General features: G+C 40.2%; 2 protein-coding genes across 6 annotated transcripts in view; both read right to left on the reverse strand.

Annotated features, from left to right (window-relative positions):
* Positions 1 to 815: 815 nt before the first annotated feature.
* AGXT2 (alanine--glyoxylate aminotransferase 2) lies at positions 816 to 15124 on the reverse strand. The gene is made up of 14 exons (XM_063179628.1): positions 15056 to 15124; positions 13350 to 13435; positions 12787 to 12971; positions 12359 to 12482; positions 11429 to 11523; positions 10237 to 10330; positions 9144 to 9237; positions 8219 to 8319; positions 7059 to 7151; positions 6211 to 6343; positions 5051 to 5139; positions 3474 to 3623; positions 3029 to 3127; positions 816 to 1548 (listed from the first exon to the last, which is right to left on the reverse strand). Exons 1-14 carry the CDS (start codon positions 15084 to 15086, stop codon positions 1438 to 1440), a joined length of 1485 nt encoding a protein of 494 aa, XP_063035698.1. The 5' UTR covers positions 15087 to 15124; the 3' UTR covers positions 816 to 1437.
* A 2258-nt stretch (positions 15125 to 17382) lies between these two features.
* The window catches only part of PRLR (prolactin receptor), a 153926-nt gene continuing 145051 nt past the window's right edge, over positions 17383 to 26257 (reverse strand). For all 5 annotated transcript variants that reach the window (XM_063179640.1, XM_063179639.1, XM_063179642.1 and 2 more), the window contains one exon: positions 17383 to 25782. In XM_063179640.1, the coding sequence (XP_063035710.1) occupies positions 24772 to 25782 (1011 nt within the window). In that variant the 3' untranslated portion in view covers positions 17383 to 24771. The remainder of the gene's footprint in view (positions 25783 to 26257) is intronic.

The following is a 26257-nucleotide window of genomic DNA, read 5'->3' on the forward strand; positions in this document are numbered from 1 at the left end:
GGCCTATGCTCTGTTGATGAGAACATGGTGCTGAGAACACCCAGGTCATGGGTCTGGTCCTCTATGGACCATTCTCTTAGGAGCTGGGCTTGATGATCCTTGTGGATCCCTTCCAACTTAGAATATTCTTTGATTCTTGATCCTCTATCAAATATGAAGCACTGCCAAGATACGGGCTTTTCTTCTGCCATTTTCAAATTACTTAATTACATTAAGCAGCAGACAGAAGGGAAGAAGTTAGATGACAAAGCTGTTTAAACCAGTTTTGACAATTGCTATTTGTTTTGTACAGTTACCTCTGTGGCAGGTGTTGGGGAAAAAAGGTCTAGTGGAGCAGCCTTGCTGGAATAAGTGAGGGAGAAATAAACGAATGACATGAATTAATTAATTTGTTCTGATTTCTAAGGAAAGGCACTACGCTTGTGTTTAAAGGCATAATCTGCCTGATCTTCAGTAGGAAAAAAAAAAAGGTGGGATAACAAATAACTGATTTTGGAGTGGAATTAGTTTGTATACAGGAGTTATGAATGGAGTTGGAGAAGACAGTGCTCAGCAAAGGCTGTACAATATTGTTTAGGATCCATGGAGTAAGATTTGGAGAGGTACTGATGCTCTGTTACCAAAGTTCCTCTGAAGTACTGGCAGAATACTCTCCTCCCCCCAACCTGACATGGTGCTTTATTGGGTCAAGAAATTTTTCCAATATTAAATTTGAAATAAAAGGAAAATGGTAAATGTACAGTTCTTGCTGACTGTCCACAACATCTGTTTTTTTATTGGAAACTGAAGGAAGCAATGACATTACACATTAAAAATTGATTATGTAAGAAAGAACATTTTATTCCACCTTCCAGAGTTTGCACCTTTACAAAATGGGTGTGTGTGCAATCCCAAAAGCAGCAGGAGGAAAAGAGAAGTGTATTTTGGAGAGAGCGATGACTGGATTTCTTATCCCCATGATAAAAGTAATTATTGTAATTAGAAACATCTCAACTGTCTGCAAACTTTTTGCAATGCTCTAATTACAGTGTGTCCTTGTAGGCAGGGTAAACAGTTTTAACTCTGAAATTTCTTTCCCAACTCTTTCTGTAACTCTTTCTAAAAATTACTGATTTTGAAAGGATTTTCACAGGGGAAAGAAGAACATATGCCTGCCTCTCCATTTGATATCCTGTTAATCCAGTCAGGTTTTTTTTTGATAATGGCAAAATAGGTGTGCAGTTCATACAAATCAGCACTGTAGAACTGAACTGCAGCTTTACAAAACAGATTACACCGTGTCCTTGTTGAACACTGTATCAGACAGAACACTTATGATACTGAACAAGCATGTAATAGTCACACTGTGATTTTATTTTCCAGGGTAGATTAGTGCCCAGTCTGGGTTGCAAGTGTCAGGGATTGTGTGTGCCTCTCATGTAAGGAAACAAACCAATTCTATTTTGCAGCTGCTTTATTCACGTGTCTCTGTAAAGCAGTACGAAATACTTCCACAGCAAAGTCGACATCCCTCTTAGTAATGCACATAGGAGGCTTAATTCTGAATGTCTGAGGAGAGAGAACAAAAAGAAAAAAGAAGTGCTCAAATTGTATGGAAAGAATATGGTTTCAAGCAGCCTATCTGGGTCAGCACTCCCGCCCCAAAAAAGTGAGGAAAAAAGGAGAACAGCAGTGCAGGCACTGAGGCTTATGATAAATGTACTCTGAAGTGGAGCAATTTTGAACTTGACTGCACTGAATTGCATCTGACTCATGACCCCCTCTTGATAACCTAACTGCCTCCACAAAAGACCTAAGTAGAGTAGGTCGTGTCTGCAGCTCTGTTTCAGCAGACAGAGTAAAATCTCAGATCGATTTTTATGAAGAAAGAACAGAGACAGACGTATTTTCCTTTCTTGCAGCTCTACCACAGGGAAAAGTAGTATCTGCTGAGAATGGCAGGCTCTCCCATTGTGTCAGCTGATTTGCTTTTTTATTATAGGCTGTTTTTAAAGGCTTTTAAGAGAATGCATTATGAATGAATCACTAAATACTACGTTGTAGTTAGGGTGCTACAGCTGGAAATGTTGATCAGGAAGTGTTATATATACAGCTACACTTGTCAAGAAGGCAGTCTCTTAAGTCTGAATTTTTAATCTATGTTTCCAAGAGTATTTATTTTCCATAAGAAGCTTAAATTTCAGATTTTTCTGGCCTCACGTCATGGGACTTAATACAGGAAGAGCAGAGTAATGGGCTTTCCCACCCACAGCTGCTGCTGAAGCAAACACTCACAGGTAAACAGCCCTCTTATCAGACAGAATGAGATTTTACTGCACTGAGCTTCAGCTCGTTACCTGCCTCTTGGTCTGTGATTTAGGGAAGGACTAATGAGGTAACAGACACAGTGTCTGATTTATTTTAGCCACCCTCCATCCATCTCACATGCAGCTGCCTGCGCTGTGTCAGAGGGCCCAGCCCTGAGGCAATTCTCTGCCATTAGCTGAGTGCTGCAGGGAGCTGGTGCAGTGTCCTGGCTGCAGCCTGGAGTACACTGTCAGCTGCTGTGGGCTGATGGCTTTCGCATCCAACTCTCTCTTCTGTGCTGTTGCTGAACTTGCTGTCAACACCATTTTTTTTTTCCTTTAATTGCCATAGAATTAGAACATTACCCAGCTCCCCTGACTCAAAGAACTACTAGTTTTGTACTGATGTGTCAGGTGATAACCTAAACTGTGCAAAGACTTGTTCCTGAGTATTACTGAGTTCTTCTAAATTGCATTGACTGTATACCTTGCATACCTTGGTTTTCTAGGGGAAGTTGTCCCTCTGAAGGAAAACTCCAAGCACTGAGCTTTTTCAGAATATTTGAAAATAATCATATAGTTCTTGCCCAGTTTTAAAATAAGCAGTATTAAACAGAGATGGCTCCTAAGAGTATACATTTTCTAATTTATTTACTAAACTAAATTAACTTAACTTGAGGGAAGCAGGGATGTAGTTCACAAGGAAAGAAAATAAGCTTTATTTACAACTAGAGGTTCAGTACCTGACTGTAGAGCCCTCCTCTGCCAATCAGAACCCCCATGTCTTTACAGTCCTCCCAGATCTGACTGATTTCTTCAGCTGGAAGAGGGCATCGGCTGTCCTGAGGAAAGGAAATACTAAACTTCACTCAGATATTCTAAATTAGTTCTGTGACAAAGATGTATATTCCAGTCTCTCCAACAAATCCCAACTCTAGCTGAAAATGTTAGCTGTATAACTTACCTGCTCTCATAAGCCTGTGCAGTTAAGGTGCATTTCACTGTTTACTCAAAGCTTGTGAAATAGCCGAATGATGGAATGTTCTGGCTCGTTTTTAGCCAGAGCAATGTTTTCCCACTGCACTGTCTGCTTTTTAACAGGAAATATTTCTATTATTTCAACTGAAATAAAATGTGATAAAATCTTCAATGGCACTGTAAATTGAAAGGAATGAAGAAGTCACTAACCTTATCTGTCACCATTTCTACTCCAATCATAAGTCCCTTGCCACGGACATCTCCAACAATCTCAAATTTATCCCGTAGTTTAGCCAACTCCAGCAGCATGTATGTTCCCACATCCTCACTATTTTTTTGTAGATCGTCTTCTTCAATAGCCTGGTTAAAATGAAGCACCATTACAGTGTTGCAGGAAAAGTTTTCAACACATTCTGTTAATCCCCATTGAACTTGTCACTATATTTATCTCACTTCCTTGCTATGTTCCTTGACTACCTCACTGCTCACATTTAGAAGAACTCTTCACGTCACTGCTGTGATGATCACAGCATCAGAATACAGTTGCACATAATACTTTCATATTTCACATGTGTCACTTTTCACATTTTTCTTAATGTGTACATTTAATGCAGTAATTCCTCTTGTACTTGTACTGGAAAATACTCTCTTGTACTTGTACTGGAAAATACCTGACCAGAAGGACTATTTTCAAAATCTTACCAGAATGTTTTAATATTTTTCAGTATCATGAGAAGAATAGAATTTGACTAGGTTTATCTATGTTTATGTACTAGACAGGGAACAGCTTGAATACTATTTTATATTTAGCAACAACATGTTTTTTTAATAACAATCTTTTCTTCATTCTTTATGCTGTCTTCCTTAATCAGAGTTCTTATTTGCAGGCACATACAGCACCTACACACAAACCATTAGATGAACCTAACATCTGCATTTAGACAAATTACATTTAAAAATAATTACAGAAGATAAAGTGGTTGTTTCTACTTTTTTTTTTTTCTTTCAACTCCATTTTATTCTTCCTGACTCTAACAATTTCCTTGTTATTATTTCAGAGACAGGCTCCAAGTTATTTCAGAGTTGAAAAACCCCAAAACATGGGTTCTTTATACAATCATCCATCTTATTAATAGCTTAAACCCCCCCAAACCACTCAGGAAAGTAACATGAATAGAAACAGTGTCTGCTGTAATGAAGTGCACTTCAGAAATGAATCTTCTGTGCATAATCAAAACAAATTGTAATAGTGACCTACCACCCACTGACTGATTTTCTACTGAATAATAAGTGAAATACATTGCACATTTTTGTGTTTTCTTTTAATTTTTTTTCCAGAAGAATTTTTGACCTTAGGTATTTGTAATTGTCTGGTCATAAAAGTTTTTTTAAGCATAAGGCAAAAGCATAAGGCCTAAAATTTTGTTAAACATGTATGCCAGAAAATAGATTTTCTTAGCTGTGGATTTGTATAGTGCTATGAAAGAATTAGCTAAGGCTTTTCAGTAAGTTCTCTCCTACAATTTTATTAACAAAGTAGAGAGCCCAAGGGAGATAAAGATGATTCTGAAGTCATAATTACAGGGCTCCTACTCCTTCCAGAGATCTGAAAATTTTTGCAATTAAATTAATCAGGATTTTTTTCCTGTGTATGGGACACACATATGTTTATGCACTTTACTCAGTTATTTTAAAAATTGCCCACATAGAAACTTATATGTGCAACTTTCATCTTTCGAAACAATTTATCTTGTGGTACAGATAAATTCATATAATGCTCTCCCTACCTCAAGAACTGCAGCTCCAGCTACACAGGCCAAAGGGTTTCCTCCGAACGTATTAAAGTGAAGGTTTTGAGCCAAGGAACTTGCGATTTCTGAAAGAAAAAGAACAACACTGGTTACTCCTTCCATTCATAGAATCACAGGATCACAGAATGGTTTGGGTTGGAAGGGACCTTAAAGATGATCCAGTTCCAACCCCTCGGCCACGGGCAGGGACACCTTCCACTGGACTGGTTTGCTCCAAGCCCCAACCAGCCTGGCTGTGAGCAGTGCCAGGGATGGGGCACCCACAGCTTCTCTGGGCAACCTGTGCCACTGCCTCACCCCTCTCACAGTAAAGAGTTCTTTCCTCATATCTAATCTAAACCTAATCTCTTTCAGTTTAAAGCCATTCCTCCTTGTCTTGTTACTCTATGCTCTTCTAAGAAGTCCCTCTCCATTCTTCTTACACTGGAAGGCCAAAATAGGTCACCCCAAAGCTTTCTCCAGGCTGAGCAATCCCAATTCTCTCAGCCTTTCCTCTTAGTACTCTGCCCCTCTGATCATCTTGGTGGCCGCCTCTGCCTTGTTCTGTAAGTGTACTGAATTGCTTTAAACATTTGTTACTGTAACAACAATTTCATTTGCTGTGATTCAACTGTGATTCTACTGGAGACAACACAGCAAGATTTCCTGGAAGCAGTCTGAGCAAAATATGAGTATTTCCAAAAACTATACTGCCTAGCAGATACCAAAACAAAACTTATTTTAAAAGTCATCCTTCTAACATATGCTCTCACCTGCTATCTACAGATTTTCCTCCCTAGACTGAGCCTGCCATTTGTAGGAATCAAACAGCTGGGTTATTTATTCACAGTATATTTATCAGTAAAACAGTGAATTCGGTGAGGGTTTCCAGGCTCTTTTACCAGCTCTACAAACCACTCACATTCATTCCTGCTTCAGTTATACAACTAAACCCATTTAAATACAGCTTTGTACTGATACAGCACATGTGGTAAAACAGGTAAAGCAATGAGGACCCAACTCAATTCTCAAAAGATAGATTGAGAAAAAGTTTTAAGTAACATTCAGCTTTTTAAACACACATCTCTCCACCAGTAATTATTTTGTATTATATTTTGCAATTACTGTTTTAGATCATAGTGGAACAGAACACATACCTTTTGTTGTAACAACACCTGCCATTGGGAAACCATTGCCAATTCCTTTTGCCAAAGTAACAATGTCAGGGACCACACCATGTGTTTGAAACCCCCAGAAATGGCTGCCTGTGCGTCCAAATCCTGTCTGCACCTTTCAAAGGAAAAATTCAGAGATACACTCATCATTTTCTCATGCTTTATTATGTATTTTCTTTTCTTGTGTTTCTATTGTTATTGATTTGCATTAAACAGCAACTGTATCTGGAGTCAACTGGTATTAGGACACTTATTCAGATGGTTGTACACAAAATGCTATTTACTGTAATTGGGTTTTTGTAAGATGTCATCATGTCTTAGGCCTGGTGAGATGCACAAATAAGATGCGGCGTCCATTTCAAAGTGGAGAAGAAATGTAAAAACATTTGACACATTTGATACTATAGTAGTATTGTTTTAGCTAAGAAAATTCTACTCCTAAAACATATTTTGCAGAGGTACAGCAATCAAGTATTTTATGTATTCTATGTATGTCAACAACACTCATAAAAGGATGGGTTATTTTGACAAATCTTCCATCACAAGTAGCATTTGTTGCTATTCGTTGCATATTTGTGTAAATTTACTGCTCCCAGCAGGTAAGGACTGAAGTCTGCTACAAATGTTACCTTTCCCTAAAATGAGAAAAAAGGCAGTAAAAACTGGGAGGCTCATATGCTTGGAAAGATGCAGTTTAACACTGTGTTAAACTTAAGCTATGAAGTGTATCACATTTCACTTAGATTATTTCCAGGCTTCACCTGGATTCTTTTAGGACAACGTTTAGAAGTACCCTACTCTAGAATTCTTACGTAAAAAATCTGACTCACTTCATCTGAAATGCAAAGGCCCCCTCTTTCCCGTATAAGCTGATAAGCTTCCTTTAAGAAATTTCTTGGGTACTGAACAGCTCCATTAACACCCTGCCAAGTGAGAAACACAATGTTTTCAGGAACAGACAAGGAAACAGGAATTCTACTTGAGAAAAGAACCTAGCAGCCCTCAGGTAACAGCAGGACTGCTATTACAAGCTTCTGGCTCCAGCGATGAAATCACTTCAGAAAGCTCCTGCTCAGGTCACGCGTTCCCATTCCACAGTGCTGCCTGCTGCTCCGCTGGTTGTGCTGGCAGGAATGTTGGTGAGACCATGATCACTGTAAGACCAAGTCAATTAACAACAAACTGCTGAAACAAGGACCATGAAAACCTACACACCGCAAAACCCAGGAACTGTTTGATGAGGAAGTTAACCAGAGAATTCATATTCCTTCTTTGGTTAACTTGTTTAGAACATTGCCTCCTCCATGTCTTTTCACCTTGACAGTTTGCACTTGCCTTGGAAATTCAATTTTTTCCCTCCACCTGGACCAGAACAGCTTTTAAGACTCAAATACTAGGTACTTAGAAAACAGTAAAAACCAGAGAACTGCTGCAGTTTTCCCTTGTAGTTACAGTTCTCACATTGTTTCTCTTGTCTCTTGCCTGGGACAAATTCTCATTTTTCCTATTGAAGAACCATGTCTAAAGCAATTGTGAATGTAGGGTCAAACATTAGGAGAATGAATCCTGTGGCCATCAGTTACTGGACATCTGTTAAAAATGTAGTGGACAACATGACTAGAAGAGGGAGAAGGAGGTTGAGTTAAAAGTTTACAGAAATAGTAATGAAAATTGAAAGGAGATAATAGAAACCAAACCATAGCATGCATCACACTCACTATTTAAATGCAGGAAAAAAAAGTATGTTTAATCATGATTCTTTGTTTAATTTCACAAGAAAAATTCTAGTTCCATTGAAGTCAGTGACAAAAGCTGAAATTTGAAGGCAGCGCATCCAATCTTTCAAACATTTAAGGTGCTTAAATCATTACAAAATCATAGTAAGAATCAGCAAGCATCTATGTTCAGGTTGCAGCTAAAGAATATCAGATTTGAGTATTTATTTCACACTACTTGTGCTATCACAACTGAGAATTTGGAAACTACCTACTTGGATTGGTTCAGCAATAAATCCAGCTACTGTCTTGGGCACTGAGGTATTCAGAGTATCTTTGAACTGTTCAATGTACTGGTCTTTTGCAAGACATGCACCTGTTTACAGGGGAAACAGTTTGAAGGAAATTTACTTCACATGACACAAAACTAGCTTCAAAACATGAAACTATGCATCTAAGCAACAAGTGTTGTATGACTGCGTGGTAAATACCACCTCTCAAATGAACAGTAAAAAGCTAAACATTAAAGGAGAGTCTCTTCTCATAAATGTGTACTCCATGGTTAGGGCAGGTAGGAGGATTCTGGAGAACACAGTCTGTGCTTAGATAAAGAACAGAGCAATTAGTATGGCTAATGCTGCCATCCACTAGGGACAGCAAAGCTAAAAACAAACCATTCTGTTAAGTGTCCATATGAACTAAAATAATAAAACGTGCTTGTTGAAACAGTAGAAAAACTGATTGGAACTGTTGTTAGCTGCACAGCAGTAGAGGAGATTTCACACTGTGTTGTATATGGAACATCTTGCCCCATGTAAGACCTTCACGTATGGCTGGTTGTCCTTACTATTTGCCTTATTCCAATATAAAAGCTGGAAAGCTGTCAGAACTTTAGAAACCACAAAAAAGATCATCAACGCTTCTGTTCTTCCAGATGTACTGAAGTGAGTTCCACAGCTTCCAGAGTTGATCATAACAAATACTGGAAACAAACACTGGGATTTCAAGAAGAAATCTGAGAACGTGGTGTCATCTGTCCCACATTTTTCCCATTGGAATGCAGGATCCTGAGATAATCTGGAATATTTCTTTTGGGTCAGTCTTGCAAAACCTAACCAGACATCTGCTTTTCTTGAGGAGGTAATTATAACACATTTTCACTAGTATTTTGTAATCCAAAAATTTTTGTCATGGACCAACCTTCAGTACAGCTGCATTTTCGAACAGTTTGCACTGGAGAATCTCGACAATGGCTGCCTCCCCATGGACCACGAAAAACATCTGGTAACATTGTCTGTCAGGCATAAGAGAAATAGCTACAGATTTGATGACACCTTTTCAAGAGATCTTTTGATCTGATGACTAATGGCAAAACAGAAAAACAGCTGTTAGAATCAAGGGGCAAACACAGTTCAAGGAACTTGTGTGAAGAACACTTGGGGAGTAACACCAAATAACCAAGACAGTTTTGGAATCAAAAATTTAGAGTGTTGCATCAATAGCCACTCAACTGATTTTTTATTCCTTTTTTCATTCTTAAGATATTGGTTACCTAAAGGTAATGCCAGCATTTTAAGAGCTTCTGGTAGTATTTCGGTAATCTGAAATATGAACAAAATCTGCAAAGTAGAGTGAGGCAGGCACATCTAATAGAGAAAACTCCAGCTTTCTAATCCTTGCTGCTGATGAAATACCACATGAATTAGCGCACTCACTGAGACAGGCTGGGGAGCTGCTGTAAATGAGCCTTCCTATGGTTAATAACGTGGCTGTCACCTGTAACTATTGGAGTCTGCAATAGCAGGTCCTAGACAGAAAGTTATTCCAATCTGTTCAAGGGCAGGGACATAACACACTGCCATTTAATCTCCTTGGATCTCCTTAACAGATGTGTCTCCTGTCTTGCTGAGATAGGATTTCCAGTCATTGTAGTGAAGGATCTGCTCCAGACCATCTGAAAGCAGCTTTGCACAGGTCTGACAAAACAAACTTGAAAAAAGGGCTTCAGAACATTATTTTTTTACACAGACTCCCATGTAAACATCAAGCATGACTAAAGAACTGCAAATCATGGACCACTTGTGTTATGGCTGTTCTAACTCCAAATTAGCCTAAGAAACTATTCATAGAAGAAAAGGGGACTCTGGCTCTTGTTGAATTTACACAGCAGAAACTGCTACACTGCAGTTTTGATTAGTGGCCATAAAGTGCTTGAGAGCAGAAAACAGCAATTGCTGAAATACTCAAATAAACTGTTAGTTACCCAGATAATGAAAAAAAAAATAATTCTCACAGTTGTACAGCCAAAGCCATTGGCAACGCCATGCTTATAAGAAGTCAGAGATGTCAAGCCCAGTGCGTAAGGGCTGCCTCCGTGGTATCCTCCTCTGTGCAAAAAAACAAAGCAGATCAACATCACTCATTTCTGAGAACTGTCTGCAGTAATATCAGTTCTGAGAAGGCATGCTTCTGTGATATAAATTGTTGGGGAAAATGTGCATTGTTGCACTGAAACTAAGAAGATTCCTACAGTCATTTTTTGCTCTGCCTTTTGATGCTGCTATTACAAATATAAAAACTGTGAAGAAGTGTTTGAGAGGAGATGAGTACAATCATTGGAACCAACAGTGATTCAGACAGTGCCTCATGAAATTCTACTGTAGCACCTGAACCATACAGAACAAACACCTCTGTCTTTTGAATCTTGGAAACAGTTGCTGTCTCCAAAAGGTGTTGCCAATCATTAAACTAAATGGTGGTTGGCTGTCAGTTTTATATACAAATCAAAATTGGTTCGTGAGGATACACAAACAAGGTAGGCACTCAATGTTCTGTTGAACACAGTAACAGAAAAATACAGCTCTTCATTAACACAGCCTTTTATTCTAATATTTGAGGCTCCCTGGGCTGCACAGTAAAGGGAACTGCTTATGCTGGTGTTTATTTACAGTGTACTGGAGTTCAGCCCACATCCGTCCCTGTCATTAAGCCAGAAGAGCTGTTTGTGTACCTGTGCAGTGAACTGTGGTTCAGGGCCCTGACAGAATAACAAGGCAGCAAAGCAAAGCAAACAAAAATCAGCTCCCAAGCAGAGCAGTTCTCTGCTGAGGTTCACTGCACTGCTGTTCCAGAGGTACCTTTGTACCCACAGGGGCACTGCAGAAGGGAAACAGAGGAAGAAAGGAGCAATTGCTCAGTCTTCGTCTGGCCATGAACAAAAGTCTACCAAAGCACACCCTGAACACAGACATCAGATTATTTTCTAGGTAACACAAGCAAAAATTGCAGGTTGCATTTTTATTGCAAACTAACATGCTGTACGAAAACTTCAGCTCCTGATTTACTCCTCTTTGTCAAATACAGTAATTTTATAGCATTCTCCTCTGGAGACCTGGGGTGAAAGAGTTCTCAGTTATTTCTTGTTTTAGGCACACAGAGAGCGATTCCACACACAGAGTGGTTTTGTGAAGCTGTGTCGGCATTACCTGAGACAGATGATGTCGAAGTTACGAGTGTGTAGCCTCGCCATGAACATAGCTAAATCATTGGCTTCTGACCCACTGTTGGTGAGATAAACCACCTGTGGGAGAACACTTGGGGTCAGTACAGCACAAAAACACCTCCTTCTTCTTTGGCATCAGACCATGTCCCTTAGTAACACGATGAATTCTAGCCTAGCACTGCCACAGGGCGACCTCACCACGATAAAATTAGTGTTGCCTTTATGTGACAGATGAGAACAAAGATGCAATGATGTGCTCTGGGAGGGTACAGAAAAATCTCAAGAGGTTTCTGTTTACAGATTTTCCTAAGATGGATTTCTGATAGAGAGAAGTCAAAGTGTTGGGTCAAACTAAGTGGGATGTTTAAATTTTTTTTACTGTCCTTCCATCTTTAAGATTGCAATAGCTTAATGCTCTTCTGCTAGCCCAATTTCATTTTACCATCAATTTATTTTATCTGAGAACAAAAGTTATTTTTCTTACTGTTTCACTAAATATGAAATATGACATTTTTGTGATCTGTTTAAATGCCAGTAAACATTTACACATACTACACAAAATACTGTCAAACAATTACCACTGTGGATTTTCATGTGATCAAGAAAATTAAGGCTAGCTATATGTCAGAATAGCAAACATCTTTGTTCCTCCAAAGTAATTTTTAAGCCCACAATGCCTCTTCACAGTGAAAAGTGAAGGGAGAAAACAAACAGAACAGAAATAATTGGGGATGTTACGCCTCTCCACAGCTGGGTCTGAGGAAAAGGCCCTGAGGACCCTTGTGCTCTTTAACTGATAGTCTGTATTCCCCATACAGTAAGAGAGATATCATGGCTCTCGATTATTTAATAAATACTTCTCATAAACAGAGACCCACTTCACCAGCCCTTGCTCCTGTCAGAAGCAATTTACCTTTAGTGGATCTGGAAAAAGAGAAGCTAGCTTCTCCGCATACTCGTGGATTGCTGGGTGCATGTAGATGTTGGTGGTATGCCACAGGCGAGCCAGCTGCTTCTGGGTAGCCATAGTTACCTTCCTGCATGTAGCAAGGCAGAGACAAAGGGATGGGATTCCACACAGATTCCTCACTCATACTTGCACATACCTCTGTGCTATTGATTCTGCAAACGCAGATGCTGCACCATGCGCCAGGTGGAGGGGCAAGCAGACCAAATTAATGAATCCTTCAAAATGTAGCAGAAACTGAATTGTGACACATGGCAATTCAGTAAGTTATATTCTGATTTTAGGCTCACAGTGCTTCAGATTAATAAGCACAAAACAAGCATAGGTGTCTCTTCCTGGGTTTTGTACCATAAATCAAAAAGCAACATACTTACGGGTGACAGTGTCCAACACTGACAGTGACAATTCCAGCGAAGAGATCAAGATATCTTCGTCCCTCATGATCAAACAACCACTGCATATGCCCCTGGTGCAGCAGCAATGGCCTCTTGTAGTATGTTTTCAGTGAAGGTGCAATATTTTGTTCACGGATCTTCTGCATGCGTTCATAGGGATAGGACTGAGTGGAATAAAACAGTCAGTATCCATCCAAGCCTTCCAAAGATCCAGAATCAAGTAGTTGGTGTGGAGCACACAGATTACACAGCTGTCTACAGGATTAAGATTGTAATAGATTCTGGCACACAGAAGGCTGTTCTACAAACCTCTGAAACTCAGCTTCTTGAAATAAAGCCATGATTCTGCACAAACCTCTTTCTTAAAATGTTTTCAAATTAGAGATTTGTCACATAGGTACAGGTTATATCCTAGCTGTAGCAATTGGGCTATGCCCAAAGAAGAAAATTTTATAATCATATTTAGCAGATGAATCTGTCACCCAAACCCAGTAATGAAGCTTTATTTAAATTCAGTGTAGTATACATTATACATTACTTACTTCATATTTTTCAGGTACAAAATCACAAGGAGGCATTTTTGCATGTGTGGAGAGGGAACTTTTCCATTTCTGCTGCCTAAAGGCAACTATAAAATAGTAAAAGAATTATGAAACACTTGGCAAACAACACACCTAAAATATTTGCTCAATAAGCTTGTTCAATAAACACACGAGCTATAGTAACAGAAATTTTTGGAGGGTTTTTTTAGTCTGAGAAGTTTTTTTTGGAAAAATAAGTAAGAGGCAGAATATATGTAATTTTAAAAGAAAGGTGTTTATGTTTCACCCATTAAAACTCAAGTTTTTAGTTTTGCATGGGCTTCTATTTTGACAGAAGAATAATTTTTATTTTGAAAATAAAACCTACTTCTAATACAAGTTCTTGTCTGGAAGCACTGAGTGAATGCTCTGCAGACAGGTGCCCAGGTGACTGCAGCATGGGCAGTCCCAGGGAGCAGGGCAGAGGCAAAGCCGGGCTCACTGACAGTGCCCTGCATAAATGGAGCTGAGCCAGGTCCAGGGTCCATCCAGGCAGGAGCAGCAGCAGATGGGGCCAGGGCAGGGCTGGGCACAAGGCCACAGCAGAAGGGCAAGGTCCATCCAGGAGACAGAGCCAGGGCTGGGCTGGTGGCAAGGCTCCTGGCTCAGCCGAGGCAGAGATGAAACCAAGGGCCCCTGGACAAGGGGTACAGCCCTGGGGGAGGCTGTTCAGGGGACACGAGCTGTGCTTAGGGCCCTGATAACTCCAGCTGCCATCTTCCATTCTGGCTCCAAAATCCTGGGAACATCACACTGTTCTGCCTTTCATTGAACTGCCCATGCAATTCAGCAGGTATCAGAAAGAGGCACCTGATTGCCCAGAGATGTTGTGGAGTCTCCCTCACTGGAGACATTCTAGAGCCCTCTGGACACAATCCTGTGCCGTGTGCTCTGGGATGGCCCTGCTGGAGCAGGGAGGCTGGAGCAGATAACCCACTGTGGTCCCTTCCTGCCTGACCCATCCTGCGATTCTGCGAGGAGTTATCTCAAGAGACTCTATTCCTGCAGCTAGAACACTAACTACTGAGAGTTACACACTTGTTTTTAAAAGCCAAAGGTTAAAACACACGTGAAATGTAAATGACTGAATAATAAAGTTTCTTGAAATTAATTAGACACAATGTCACTTCCCTTACAACCACTTACAGCACTAATGAATATAGATTCTACAAGAGTCCCGTCTCAAAAGAGAAGCTGAAAACCCATGAGTTAGGGAAGATTTACCCTTGGAACTCTTCCCAAGGGATTTGCAGCTGCACGGTGCTGCCGTCCCTCCCGAGCTGCACGGAGCCCCGGCCGTCCCCGGACCGCGCTCGCGCCGCTCCCTCAGCGCTCCCTCAGCGGCCCCTCCGCTCCCTCAGCGCTGCCTCAGCTCTCCCGCCGCTCCCTCACCGCTCCCTCAGCTCTCCCGCCGCCCCCTCAGCGCTCCCTCAGCTCTCCCGCCGCCCCTTCAGCGCTCCCTCAGCTCTCCCGCCGCCCCCTCAGCGCTCCCGCCGCCCCCTCAGCGCTCCCTCAGCTCTCCCGCCGCCCCCTCACCTCCCCCTCCTCTACCTCACTGCCCCCGCCGCTCCCTCAGCGCTCCCGCCGCTCCCTCATTGCCCCCGCCGCTCCCTCAGCGCTCCCTCAGCGCCCCCTCCGCCCCCTCAGCGCCCCCGCCGCTCCCTCACCGCCGCCGAGCCGCCGCAGCCGCCCCGCCATGGCTGCCCGCCCGGGCAGCGCACCGTCCCGGCACGTGCGCTGCTGTCCCCCCGCTGTCCTCACATGCCATCCCCTGAGGTCATCTCCTGCTGTCTGTCCCCTAGTGTCATTCCATGGTGTTCTTGTGGCGTCATCTAGTGCTGTCCTATTAGTGTCACCCTGTGCTGTCCCATCCCGAGTCTTTGTCTGATACTGTTTGACCGTGAGCCCTTCAGAAGAGCCTCGACAGGCTGAAGAGATGGACAGAGAAGAACTCTCTGAAATCCAACACCGGAAAATGCAGGGTCCTGCCCCTGGGGAGGAACAGCCCTGGGTACCAGCACAGGCTGGGGCCCAGCCTGGTGGGAAGCAGCTCTGTGGAGCAGGAGCTGGGGCTCCTGGTGCACACCAAACTGTGCATGAGCAGCTGTGCTCGTGTGGCCAGGAAGGCCAACAGAATCCTGGATGCCTTTGGAAGAGCACTGCCAGAAATTCAAGGGAGGTGATCCTGCCCTGCCACTCAGCTCTGGTGAGGTCTCACCTTGGAGTCTGCTCTGGAGCACAACAGAGATATGGATCTCCTGGAGTGGGTCTAGCAGAGACCTGCAAAGGTGATCAGGGGATTGGAGCATCTCCATTATGAGGAAAGGCTGAGAGAATTGATCCTGTCAGCCTTGAAAGGGGATAACTGAGAGGGGACCCCATCCCCATCTGTCAGTGTCTGCAGGGAGGGGTCAGAGCGTGGACCAGGCTCTGTTCAGTGGTACCAGGCAGCAGGACGTGAGACAGCAGGCAGAAACCGATGCACAGAGAATTCCACCTGAACATGAGAAAAATCTTCTTTACTATGTGTGTGATTGTGCAGTGGAAGAGCACAGTCACACACACAGAGTAAAGAAGACTGTCTCCCTATCTGAAAATACTCAACAACTGCCTGGGTGCAGGCCTCTGCTGTGTCCTCTGGGGTGATGCTTGAGCAGGGATTTTGGACCAGATGGCCCAGTGTTGGGCCCTTCAACCTGACCCAGACTGTGATTCTCTGAATTGTGTTATGTTAAATACATCTGGATGGATGGGGAGAAAGTGGCAGATATGCTGAGGGCTAACCTCTCCTGGCTGTTGACCCATTTACTCCCTTGTTTTGATTTTTTCAGGGAAGAGATGTAGCACAGCCTCCTACAAGGATGGGAGAATTGGGAAGCTCTATTTCCTTTCTCTATTACCTGCCATCAGCCAAGCCCTGGCAGCCACACACTCAGTCTCCACCAGTGGGAATGGGGAGAGGAAGGGAAGGGTAAAAAGCTGGAAAACCCTTGGGCCAAGATAAAGACAGTTTGATAGGAAAAGCAAAAGCCACACATGCAAGCCAAACAAAAGGAATTAATTCACCATGTCCTATGGTCAGGCTGTCTCCAGGGGAGCAGGACCTCTCACGTGTAATGGTGACTAGGGAAGACAAACACCATCATTCCAAATGCCCTGTTTTTACTCAATACTTCACATTGAGCATGGTCTGGAACATGCCTGTGGTCACCTGGGGTCACCAGTCCCAGCTGTGTCTCCTCCCAGTCTCCCACACACCCAGAAAAGGCCTTGGCTCCATGTAAATTCTGCTCAGCAGCAACAAACACATCTCTGTTATCATCCCTGCACTCAGCACAAATCCAAAACACAGGCCCACCTGCTGTGGGGAAAATTCTCTCTGCCCCAGCCAAAACCACAACATCCTTGTAATACTTAAGAATCAAGGGTCAAGGTGGCATTACCTGCCACCTGAAATGGAAATTGGCACACAGTTTAACCAGACACAGTTGGCAGTGAGAGGTATTTCACATTGTTTTTGATGACCCTGCCTGCTCCTAAGACAGAAGACTGACCCCGGGTAGCTGGGGGGGCAGCCCTAGTTTTGCAGGAAAACTGCCCAATGTTGGTGCAAAGTGTCAGAGATGGACACCCTCTCGTAACCAGGGCAGTGCCTACACACTTTAGGACTCCCCCAACCCTCTTGATCAAACTTTACCTTTGCTAAACAAGTCCCTGATTTTCAATGATAAATATGATTTAAATCAACATGAAGAGCCATAAAGAAACATAAAAGTTGTGACCAGGCATGTGAGTCATCTGTGTTACCTTGCTCAATTACTTAGTGCACCAAAATTGGTTAAATATCTATCATTGAGCTTTCTCCATGGAAAACAGCAGAATCCTGCACCACAGAATGTCTTGGATGCCTGGATTTTCCTTTTTCTTTCCGTACATTATATAGTTGAAATGTTGCATACCATGAAGAAATACAGAATCTTGGAATTTTATTCACGAACTTTTATTAAACTGAAATGCGAACACCATTGCAAAGAGATTTTACAATGACAAAAGATCAAAAATTCATCAGAAAGCTACAGACCTCATAACAATATTGATCTTACAAGTGAAAACACCAATAGATTTTAGTAAAGCCAGCACTTTCAATATTAAGAACTTAAAAAATGTATTTGAAAGCATTTTCTTTTAGATACACTTAGAAACAATGAAGAATTCCTGAGCAACTACTTTTATACCAGTATTCTCCAAAGAATGTACATACAATATATGAAATCTGATTCTTACAACTTCTTGTATTTTAGAAATTTACAAAAAAAAAATTTGGATCTGGTTCATAGAATAATTGTGCTTAAAGTCATTCTGTTGCTACAGTAATGACACTGCAATAACCTCTCATGTTCCACATTGCACACAAATTTTGAAACTGAAGTGGAAAAAATGCCTAGCTTGTATTGCAAATCTACCAACGAAATGGTTTATGCAAATGGAAATAAATTTGCTCTAAGTACTGGGTCATCTCTTTCTCTGCTGAAAATATACTGTTTATTCTGAAAATTATTCAGAAGGTGCAATTTTCATGTCTTTGAGAGTCTGCTGGCACAATTAAAGGCAAGGGAGATTCCACAGACTTTTACCCTCACTTAGTAGCACATCAGAATTTTGAACAAATATTATTAGTTTATGATTAACACGTTTTTTCTGGGCTGTGCTTTTTCATAACAGTGCCCTCAGTACTGCTATATCTTACACAATGACTAAAACATACACAAAAACAACAAAAAGATTTCAGAAGCCAAGATAGTGCTGAGTATCTCTGAGCAATATAACACATATATAAGAACTGATGGTTATATTATATCAGATGAACTGTTTTTGTAGTCAGAATAGAAAAAATTACTTTCCAAAATTAAAAACAGATAACACTAGAGGCAGCCCAGGAGCTCTTTCTAAGTATAGCTGAGCAGTAGTTTCCTCTCCCTTTTGGAATGAAAGACAAAGGGATGAGAATTAAGAGTAGTCTACAGCATTATGAATATTTAAAAATGTGATACGACATCATTGTAGTTCTGTCTGTAGAAAAATCTGCCTTCTTCTAGACATGTATAGATTTGCATCCTACTGAAGGAAAATTTTCTACAAGTCACTTGTACAATGATTTTCAGCATCCTCTAAAAATTCTACTCAGTGCTACAATTCTCTGAAAGTAACCACTGCAGGAACTGAAATGAAATATTTCAATTTTTATTGATGTGAAAATGAGGTGAAGGTACTCAGCAGCTCACAAAAATAGATCCAAAAGCAGCATTGTTAAAAAAAATAGTTAAATAATGTCAAGATCCAAGACAAGCAGCATCACAGAGTAGAAAAGGACAAAAAACCTTCCAAAAAGAGGAATATATAAAAAAAGACCTTTTTATATCTAACTGCTCTATGCACCAACATCTTGAGTATAAGATCAGCTCTTAGCATATCAGCATTCTAAGAGGCCACACAACTAATACAGGTATTTTTCTTAACTACTTCCAACAGATATAATAGTGCCTCTTAAAAATGTAATATATTGAAGAGATGTATTTTAAACCTAACTTGGTAATTTTCAGAATTTATTACCAAGACAGAAGGAAAGTATTAACAGATACACTGTCACAGGTACAAACTGAGACAATGCCCAGAAATGCCAAGAGGCTGCTTAGTAATATCCCCAAAGTGTTTTTTCTCTTGGAACTTCTAGGTCATTGAATTATATATACTAAATAAAAACAGAACAATGCTTAAGGATGGTAGAAATATGTGTGGGACAATGTAAATGGATAAAAAAATCTCACCTGTATATCTGTGCGAAAAACAGAAGATTGTTTATCAAAGCAGTGTGATGCACTTTATTTCTCTATTCCCTTAGGAATGTAGGAAATACAGTGTCAGATCAGATGCTGAGGCTGACTCTTCAAGTTTTGTTTTTGCCTGGGACCAATGTCAGATAGGGGGAAGAAAAATCCTGTAACTGGCAGAAAAAGAATGACCACTTCTCATGTATAGGACTTTTTCTGCTCATATGAAACAGCTGATCCATCGTAGCCGATTTCAGCATTTTGCCAACCATAAGATTTTACTGCTTTTGTGGACTATACCAAGTAGCTGTGCACATTCCCACTTTTGATATTAAAGTATTTTCTTCTCTTCCTTTTTCCCCCCTCACTAACTCATTTATCATTCCTCTCAGTTCTGCTAGTGCTCATGTTTTACTGTCTATTCTCATATTTGATTCTTTCCCTTCCATTTTCCCATCTTCCCCTCTACTTTTCAGTTGTAGTCAAAATGCATTTTTCCCTCATCATCTACCATGTAGCATCCCATAGTGACTGTACTCCTTTTCTGTTCTGTCACATGCAGCAGTCTTGTCCCTCTCCCTGTCATTTAGTGGTGAACTCGGCAGGACCAGGTTAACATCTGGACTCTATGACCTTATAGGTTGTTTCCAACCTAAACTGTTCCATGCTTCTATGATATTTAAGCTCTTTATATCCCCATGTATTATGTATTTAGGCATCCATTTATCTTTATTTTTCTGCTTCACATATACCAGAAAAATGAAGAAAATCCCTGATTTGTTTCAAAATGGTTTTCAAGGCTGAGCCACAAGGTTATTAAAATTGTTATAATTCAGTCCATCTTTCCACACCCACAGGAACTGGAGCCTGATTTTAGTGTGACTGTTTGAGATAGCTGAGAGCAGGGCTTTCCATTTTTACTCATTTAGAGACAGAACTGGAAGGTTTGCTTCCTAGGAACTCAGTTGAAAATAGGTAATTCTAAATAGCAATTATTGATAAATACCAAGTTCCATAGCTGAGATCCAGAATAAAAGCACCTCAGGAAAATTGGCTCAATCAGTCCCAGTGACCTGGAAATACAAATAATGGCAAAAAACTTTTCAGGTCAGGAATGGGACTGATGCTTGACTGTCCATCTGGGCACCAAGGATATTCTTACAAAGTGGAATGTTCTTTAGTTTGGTTTTTTTCCCCCATATTAAAAACATTTACTTTTGCTACACATCTAGAATATTCCATCTTCATACTACCACTGCCACGCAAGTGATGATTCCATGACAAGCAAGCGGTTTGTTAACAAAAATATTTTGAATTTACAAATAAAATTTTTAAATTCTTGATAGATTGAGTCACAAATTTGCACACAAAGCAAAATCCTTTTTCTTGTTTGCCTTTTAAAGGGAGCAAAAAAAAACCTCTGAGGTAGCAATTATTTGAGAATGTGATGCCTGATCTCATGATGCTTTTTTCACTTTATTTGTCTTTATGGCTTTGTAGAAGATGTCTGATGTCTATCAAGTGGCTTACAGGACTTCAGTTTCCTTGCACAACACCTTCAGATCAGTTGATAGTTGCCGTGAAATTACGAAATACACTTACAGGCTTCATGATGTAAACCCCACATAAATAATGCTTTAGAAAGCACAAAAAAATTCTGCTTATTCATTTTGAACACCTGCTGCTACTACACTTTGGACACTTGAATGACATTTAAAGCAGCTGTCTATTTTTCAGCCATTTAAACATAGACACGCAGACAGATATACTACAGAATTCACTGGTTTGACATAAATCATCATTACATACTTGTTTTACAGTTTGTTCCATAAACACATACATCCTCTTACTAATATTATATCAGGTTAATTCACTGCATTTAAAAAAAAAATCTTTGTAGTTACATAGTATCATAAAGACCAAACCTAAAGTCCTCATCATGTGTGATACTGATCTTTGTGAGCACATGCCAATTCATTAGTTTTTATTTCTTCTAAAGTCTGAAATATTACACAGAAATATTAAAATTGTACATCCAATATGTCTCTGCTAAAAAAAATCTAGTAAACAACTGTACGGTAAGGAATCATATTTGCCAATACTGAAGAAAAAATGTTAATAAAATTAGTCTGAATCAGAAGGAAAGGTAATTAAATAAAATATATATGTTCAATTTTAGGAATTTTGTAAAACTAATTATGAAGAAGAGTCTTTATGCTATCTTTTAGGGCTTTTACACTATTACAAAGTAGTTCACACTATAAATGACATGTGGATAACTTTGACATTGAAAAGATTATTCACATTCTTGAAATAATTATTCCAAGTAAAAAATTTGACAAACTGTGCAAGAATTAGAGGGGTAAATTCTGTTCATCCCCCTGGATATCAAAGGAGGTATCAAGAGCCTGTTTTTCCCCACTGGTGTGCCATAATCTTTTACTGATTGACTCTGTAGAACTGCTGCAAAAACTCATGTAATTCCTAATGAAAAGCTTAAAGGCCTGCAAGAAAAATATTGTTGCAAACAGAAAAAATTAATTATTTGAAAATTCAAAGGACCAAATACTTAGCTGAAGGTTATTTTGATTCCACAGAACACTAGTATTTTATTTTTTTTAACGTAGTTTCAGATGTTTAAGGCCACTTTCAGAAGCTCTGCCACTGAGAGGATCAAGGTGTTTTGGAAAATATAAGCAAATCCAAGGGAAAACAATTCTACCTGCACATTTGTTCAGCTTCAAGAATTAAATATATTTATGACAATGTGCTCAAATTACATTTAGCTAGCAAATCCTCCAACACTTCAAAGCAGCAAGCAAATGCTCCTTTTCCACTGTAGCTGACTTTCCCTTTTCACAGGGAGACATGATGATTTGGCATATTGAGACATTCATCAGCAAAGGTGGGAAATGCTCAAGACCACACAAAGTAATTTAGGCTACAACTATTTTACAATTTCAGTATTCATTTATGACAAAGCAGAGAGACTCCTTGACTTTCCTTCTTTGTGGATTATTGGAGGCACACATGCCTACAGTTAGGCAGGATGAGTCATACACTTAAAATCTGCTAACTGTTGTGTCTGTTTGCTTCAGGTGAGAAGTGACTTCAGGTAAAAGATACGGTGGGAACAGCCAGTTACTGTCATACATCTGGGTAGTCACTGTGTTCTAACCTTAGAAATCTACCCTGTGAGGAACATCTTTAGGCTCTAGGTTTCATGAGATACTACAGCTTCTGTGCGTTACTAGATACATCCCAGAAGGCCTGTAGCAGCATATCTTTATGAACATCACTAGATGTAGGAAATAGCACAGACAGAGCTATCTGTGTAAAGAAAGAGGAATGTGTCTGATCCTGTTAGCTCTGTTAGATTCAGTCAGAAAACTGAAGAGTTAATAAGACATTGTCAGACACAGCGTGTTGTCAGCTTACATACACATTCCTCATGTCTCAAGAGTTGCTTTGCAGTACTTCTAGAATCTCTAGAAATATTTAAGGTATACTACAGACAGAGTATCTACGGTAAAAATGTTCAATTAACTATAACTGTGTTTTATGTTTGATACCTGGAGTAGCCCCTTCATGTCTTTATGTGTTAAATAAGTGGTTGAATTAGGAATCTAGGATGCCTTCCCCCACCTTCAGCAGAGCATCCAGACTGCTCTGATCAGCCTCTGGAATTGGGCAGCTGCCTGTACAGAGGACAGGCTCTAAATCTGATGCCACCCTAATGTTACAGTCTACACTACCACGTGTGTTTATAGACACACAGATGATTAGTTACGTTTTAACGCCCTGTCTGTGCAAAGGCTAGGTGCTTCTACCAACCTGTGCTTGAGGAGCTCCAGGGCTTTGAAGGTAAAGGGTGAGAATCTGATTTGCTGAATTAGATATGGCCTTCTGGGACCTTCAAAATCTGAAATTCTCTTTTGTCTGGCTCTGCAACAAGTACCTGATACTGCAGAAAGGCTTGCTCACTGCATAAAATCATAAAAATATGGAGAAAAGTAAAGCTGTTCAGGAAGAATACCAAAAGAGAGCCCATCTATCAAATACACTCCCCTCCACAGGTACAGGATCATTACCTCACCTCAAGTTTCCAGTTTCCCCTGAAGCTAGAGATGCTGCCTAAATACTTGGCCCACTTTTAGCCAGTCATCATATGATCATACTTTTCTGGAGTCAATTAAACTTTTGTTTCAAGAAGGAAGGCCAGAGCAACTTTGCAGCCACTACAGCATAATTTTGATTCTGTCTTCAGTTACATGGGATATAATGGACCCTTGCTGTTCCACTGCTATTCTGGCAACGCATGACCAGCCCAAATACATGGACTCCTCATTCCCACTGCTTTTTCAGTGGAGGTCTGAATCAGACCTTGGAGGCTGATTCCAAAACTATTGTTCATAAATTCATTATGAAAAATATGACTTCAAATTTTACTACCAGGGTCAGAGAAAAGTGCAGGATACAGGAGAGCCCCATGTCATTTACAATTGGCATCACAGTACAAATCCAAAGGGAAAGAACCTTGGGTCTCAAAACCTAAACTCTATTTTAATTATATAATTACAGGTAATAAAAAACCTGTGAAACAAATAATTTAAAATTCAAACAGTAATATATCTGTAATATATTAGAAATATAGTTTAAAAATGTCTCCATATTCTTATTTAGTATAAAGTTTAATTTTATGCTTTGTATAGAAATTATAGCTTTACTTGTTACTGCCTCAGCAGAAGGAAAGAGAAAAGTTCCTCGGCAGCTAAGTAGCACTGGGCAATTAAAAAATATTTTATTTTGCTCTTTTTTGGTAATAGAAAAATAGCCTTTAAAAATATGTAGTTAAACATATGGGCTTATATTAAAGTAAAATTGTGTATTATATACAGTAAGGCAGTATATAATATATTATCCTGCTTTCTTCATTTTGGTTTGTCTGGACTAGGATATGAATCGGATGCAGCTTTCTGTCACATTGAAACTAAACAAAAATATATTTAGAATAATTTGTTATTTTACTGCCATTTGTAGAATGTATTTGGTTTTGTATATGATTTGTCATGTATAAGAGCTCCTTTCTCAAGGACTGAGAAGAAAGATAAGGAAAACAATGCAGTGTCAGAATGCATTAAGATGAAAAGACATTGTAGGTAAGAATACAGTTGTGCAATGATTTATCTAATGGAGGAACTGCTCAGACTGCTATGGTTTGCTGACTCACCCATAACAATTTTCATCTTTTTGAATCTGTGTTATTTCCTCAGGCTTCATCAACCAACAGAAGCTCTGCAGAACTGAATAATTATTTTACAGTGCATTTTTCATGATAGACAAGACCCATTTCATCGTTTCCCTGTGACAGAAAAGTGTGCTAGTGATCCAAGATTTACGTCCATGACTATTACATCGACTCACAGATTATTTTATTACCTGTACAATGCACATAGGAGGATAGGCTTTTGGAGGCTAAGCTTTTCTAAAGAGCTGTTTGCTATGTGATTTTGTTTTACTATGTGTAACTACTAAGTATGTGCTGTACTAAAAGGTTATTTAAAGGAGGGCATAAAGGAAGATGGATCCATGTAGTCTGATCCACTGGTGTCTCTTCTGGAGTCACTAGGAGTTGTCGTGCTGTAGCTCGTATTCTTCTCAGCTTGACTTTGCTGAGGGTTCTGAGATGTTTCTGCTACAGGTTCTTGAGATACAGGTGTGTTCTGACTGCGCTGATCTGGCAATAGTACTAAAATGTGATGGTCCACAACTGTTGAGACCTTGGTATATTCTTTGCTGGTTCCTGGAACAGTGCATTTTTTGGTCTTTTCATTGTTTTCTTTATGTTTCAGTAATAGTGTTGGTTCCTCATCTTGTCTGACTTTATGAACTTCTACATAGTCCATTAATTTAGGATTCAGGAAAGGTGACTTGTTACTATGTTCATTTTGTCTGACCTGCACTGTGGTTTGGTCAGTTTTGGAATACTCCATCTCGTTTATCTTTTCCAGGTCATCATACACAGTTTCAGCAATAGGATATAGCGACTGATGACTTTCTTCATTTCTCACCAAAATTGGTGAAGTGTTCACATTTGTGGTGTTCAGTGTTATCTTGAATGCCTCAACAGTGCTGTGGTAGGCAAACATAGCAGCCTGATTACTGGGTAACTGAGCTGCCAGCCATGTGCACGACTTTATACTCTCACAAGGGAGTGTTTTCTGTTCTGAGGTCGAGGCCACACACCGAGTGTCCCAGCTCCCTTTCCCCCCTTTCTTTTCTTTAGCTCGTACATCTTGTGTTTGAAGAGTAGATGGAAGGCTGTGGGATTCCCTGCACTTCACAGGGAGGAGCGAAGGGCTATCACAGCTCCCTCGGCCCGAGTCACTGTCTGTTTCCTTGAGAATAATTTTTGTATTTTTACTTGGAGTGTCATGACTTGGCATGAGCTGCTGATCCTCACTGTCCTCTACCTCCAGATATTCTATCAGTAGTTCCTCGCAGTCTGATGTTGGAGGGAAACCATGGCAACCAAGAGCACTCAGTAATTCTTCAGATTTTCCTGTCTGAAGGTATAATGAAGAGGATATAATTTTTCATTGTCAACCTTAGAGATTATATGACTAGAACAATTGTGAACAGTCTACATATTTGATGCACAAACACTACGACAGTTACATTGCTAGACCTAAACCTGATTTCTACTGCTGCAGAAAATATTGAAAGAAGGGAAGAATAATTCCTGAATTTCCTCAGTGGGGAGACAAACCTAAAATTAATCTTGTAATGTGGGAGGAGCAGGGAGCTTTTGGCAGGTATAGGTCTCCTGACTTTAACAAGAAAGAAATGGAGGAGAACTGCAGTGTAGACATGTCTTGCCTCTGCAGCATAGCAAAAGACGGTGAAGAGCATCTTCCATAAGAACTACTAAGAAGTTCACAGAGGCATTTTCTTATGCCCCAAGGAACAGGGCAGTCACAAACCCTGTTCTTAAACTCCTGTTACAAGTGAAAGACAAAACTCTGACTCACACATATCCTT

The sequence above is a fragment of the Melospiza melodia genome, chromosome Z (assembly GCF_035770615.1).
Source record: "Melospiza melodia melodia isolate bMelMel2 chromosome Z, bMelMel2.pri, whole genome shotgun sequence".
NCBI lineage: Eukaryota > Metazoa > Chordata > Aves > Passeriformes > Passerellidae > Melospiza > Melospiza melodia.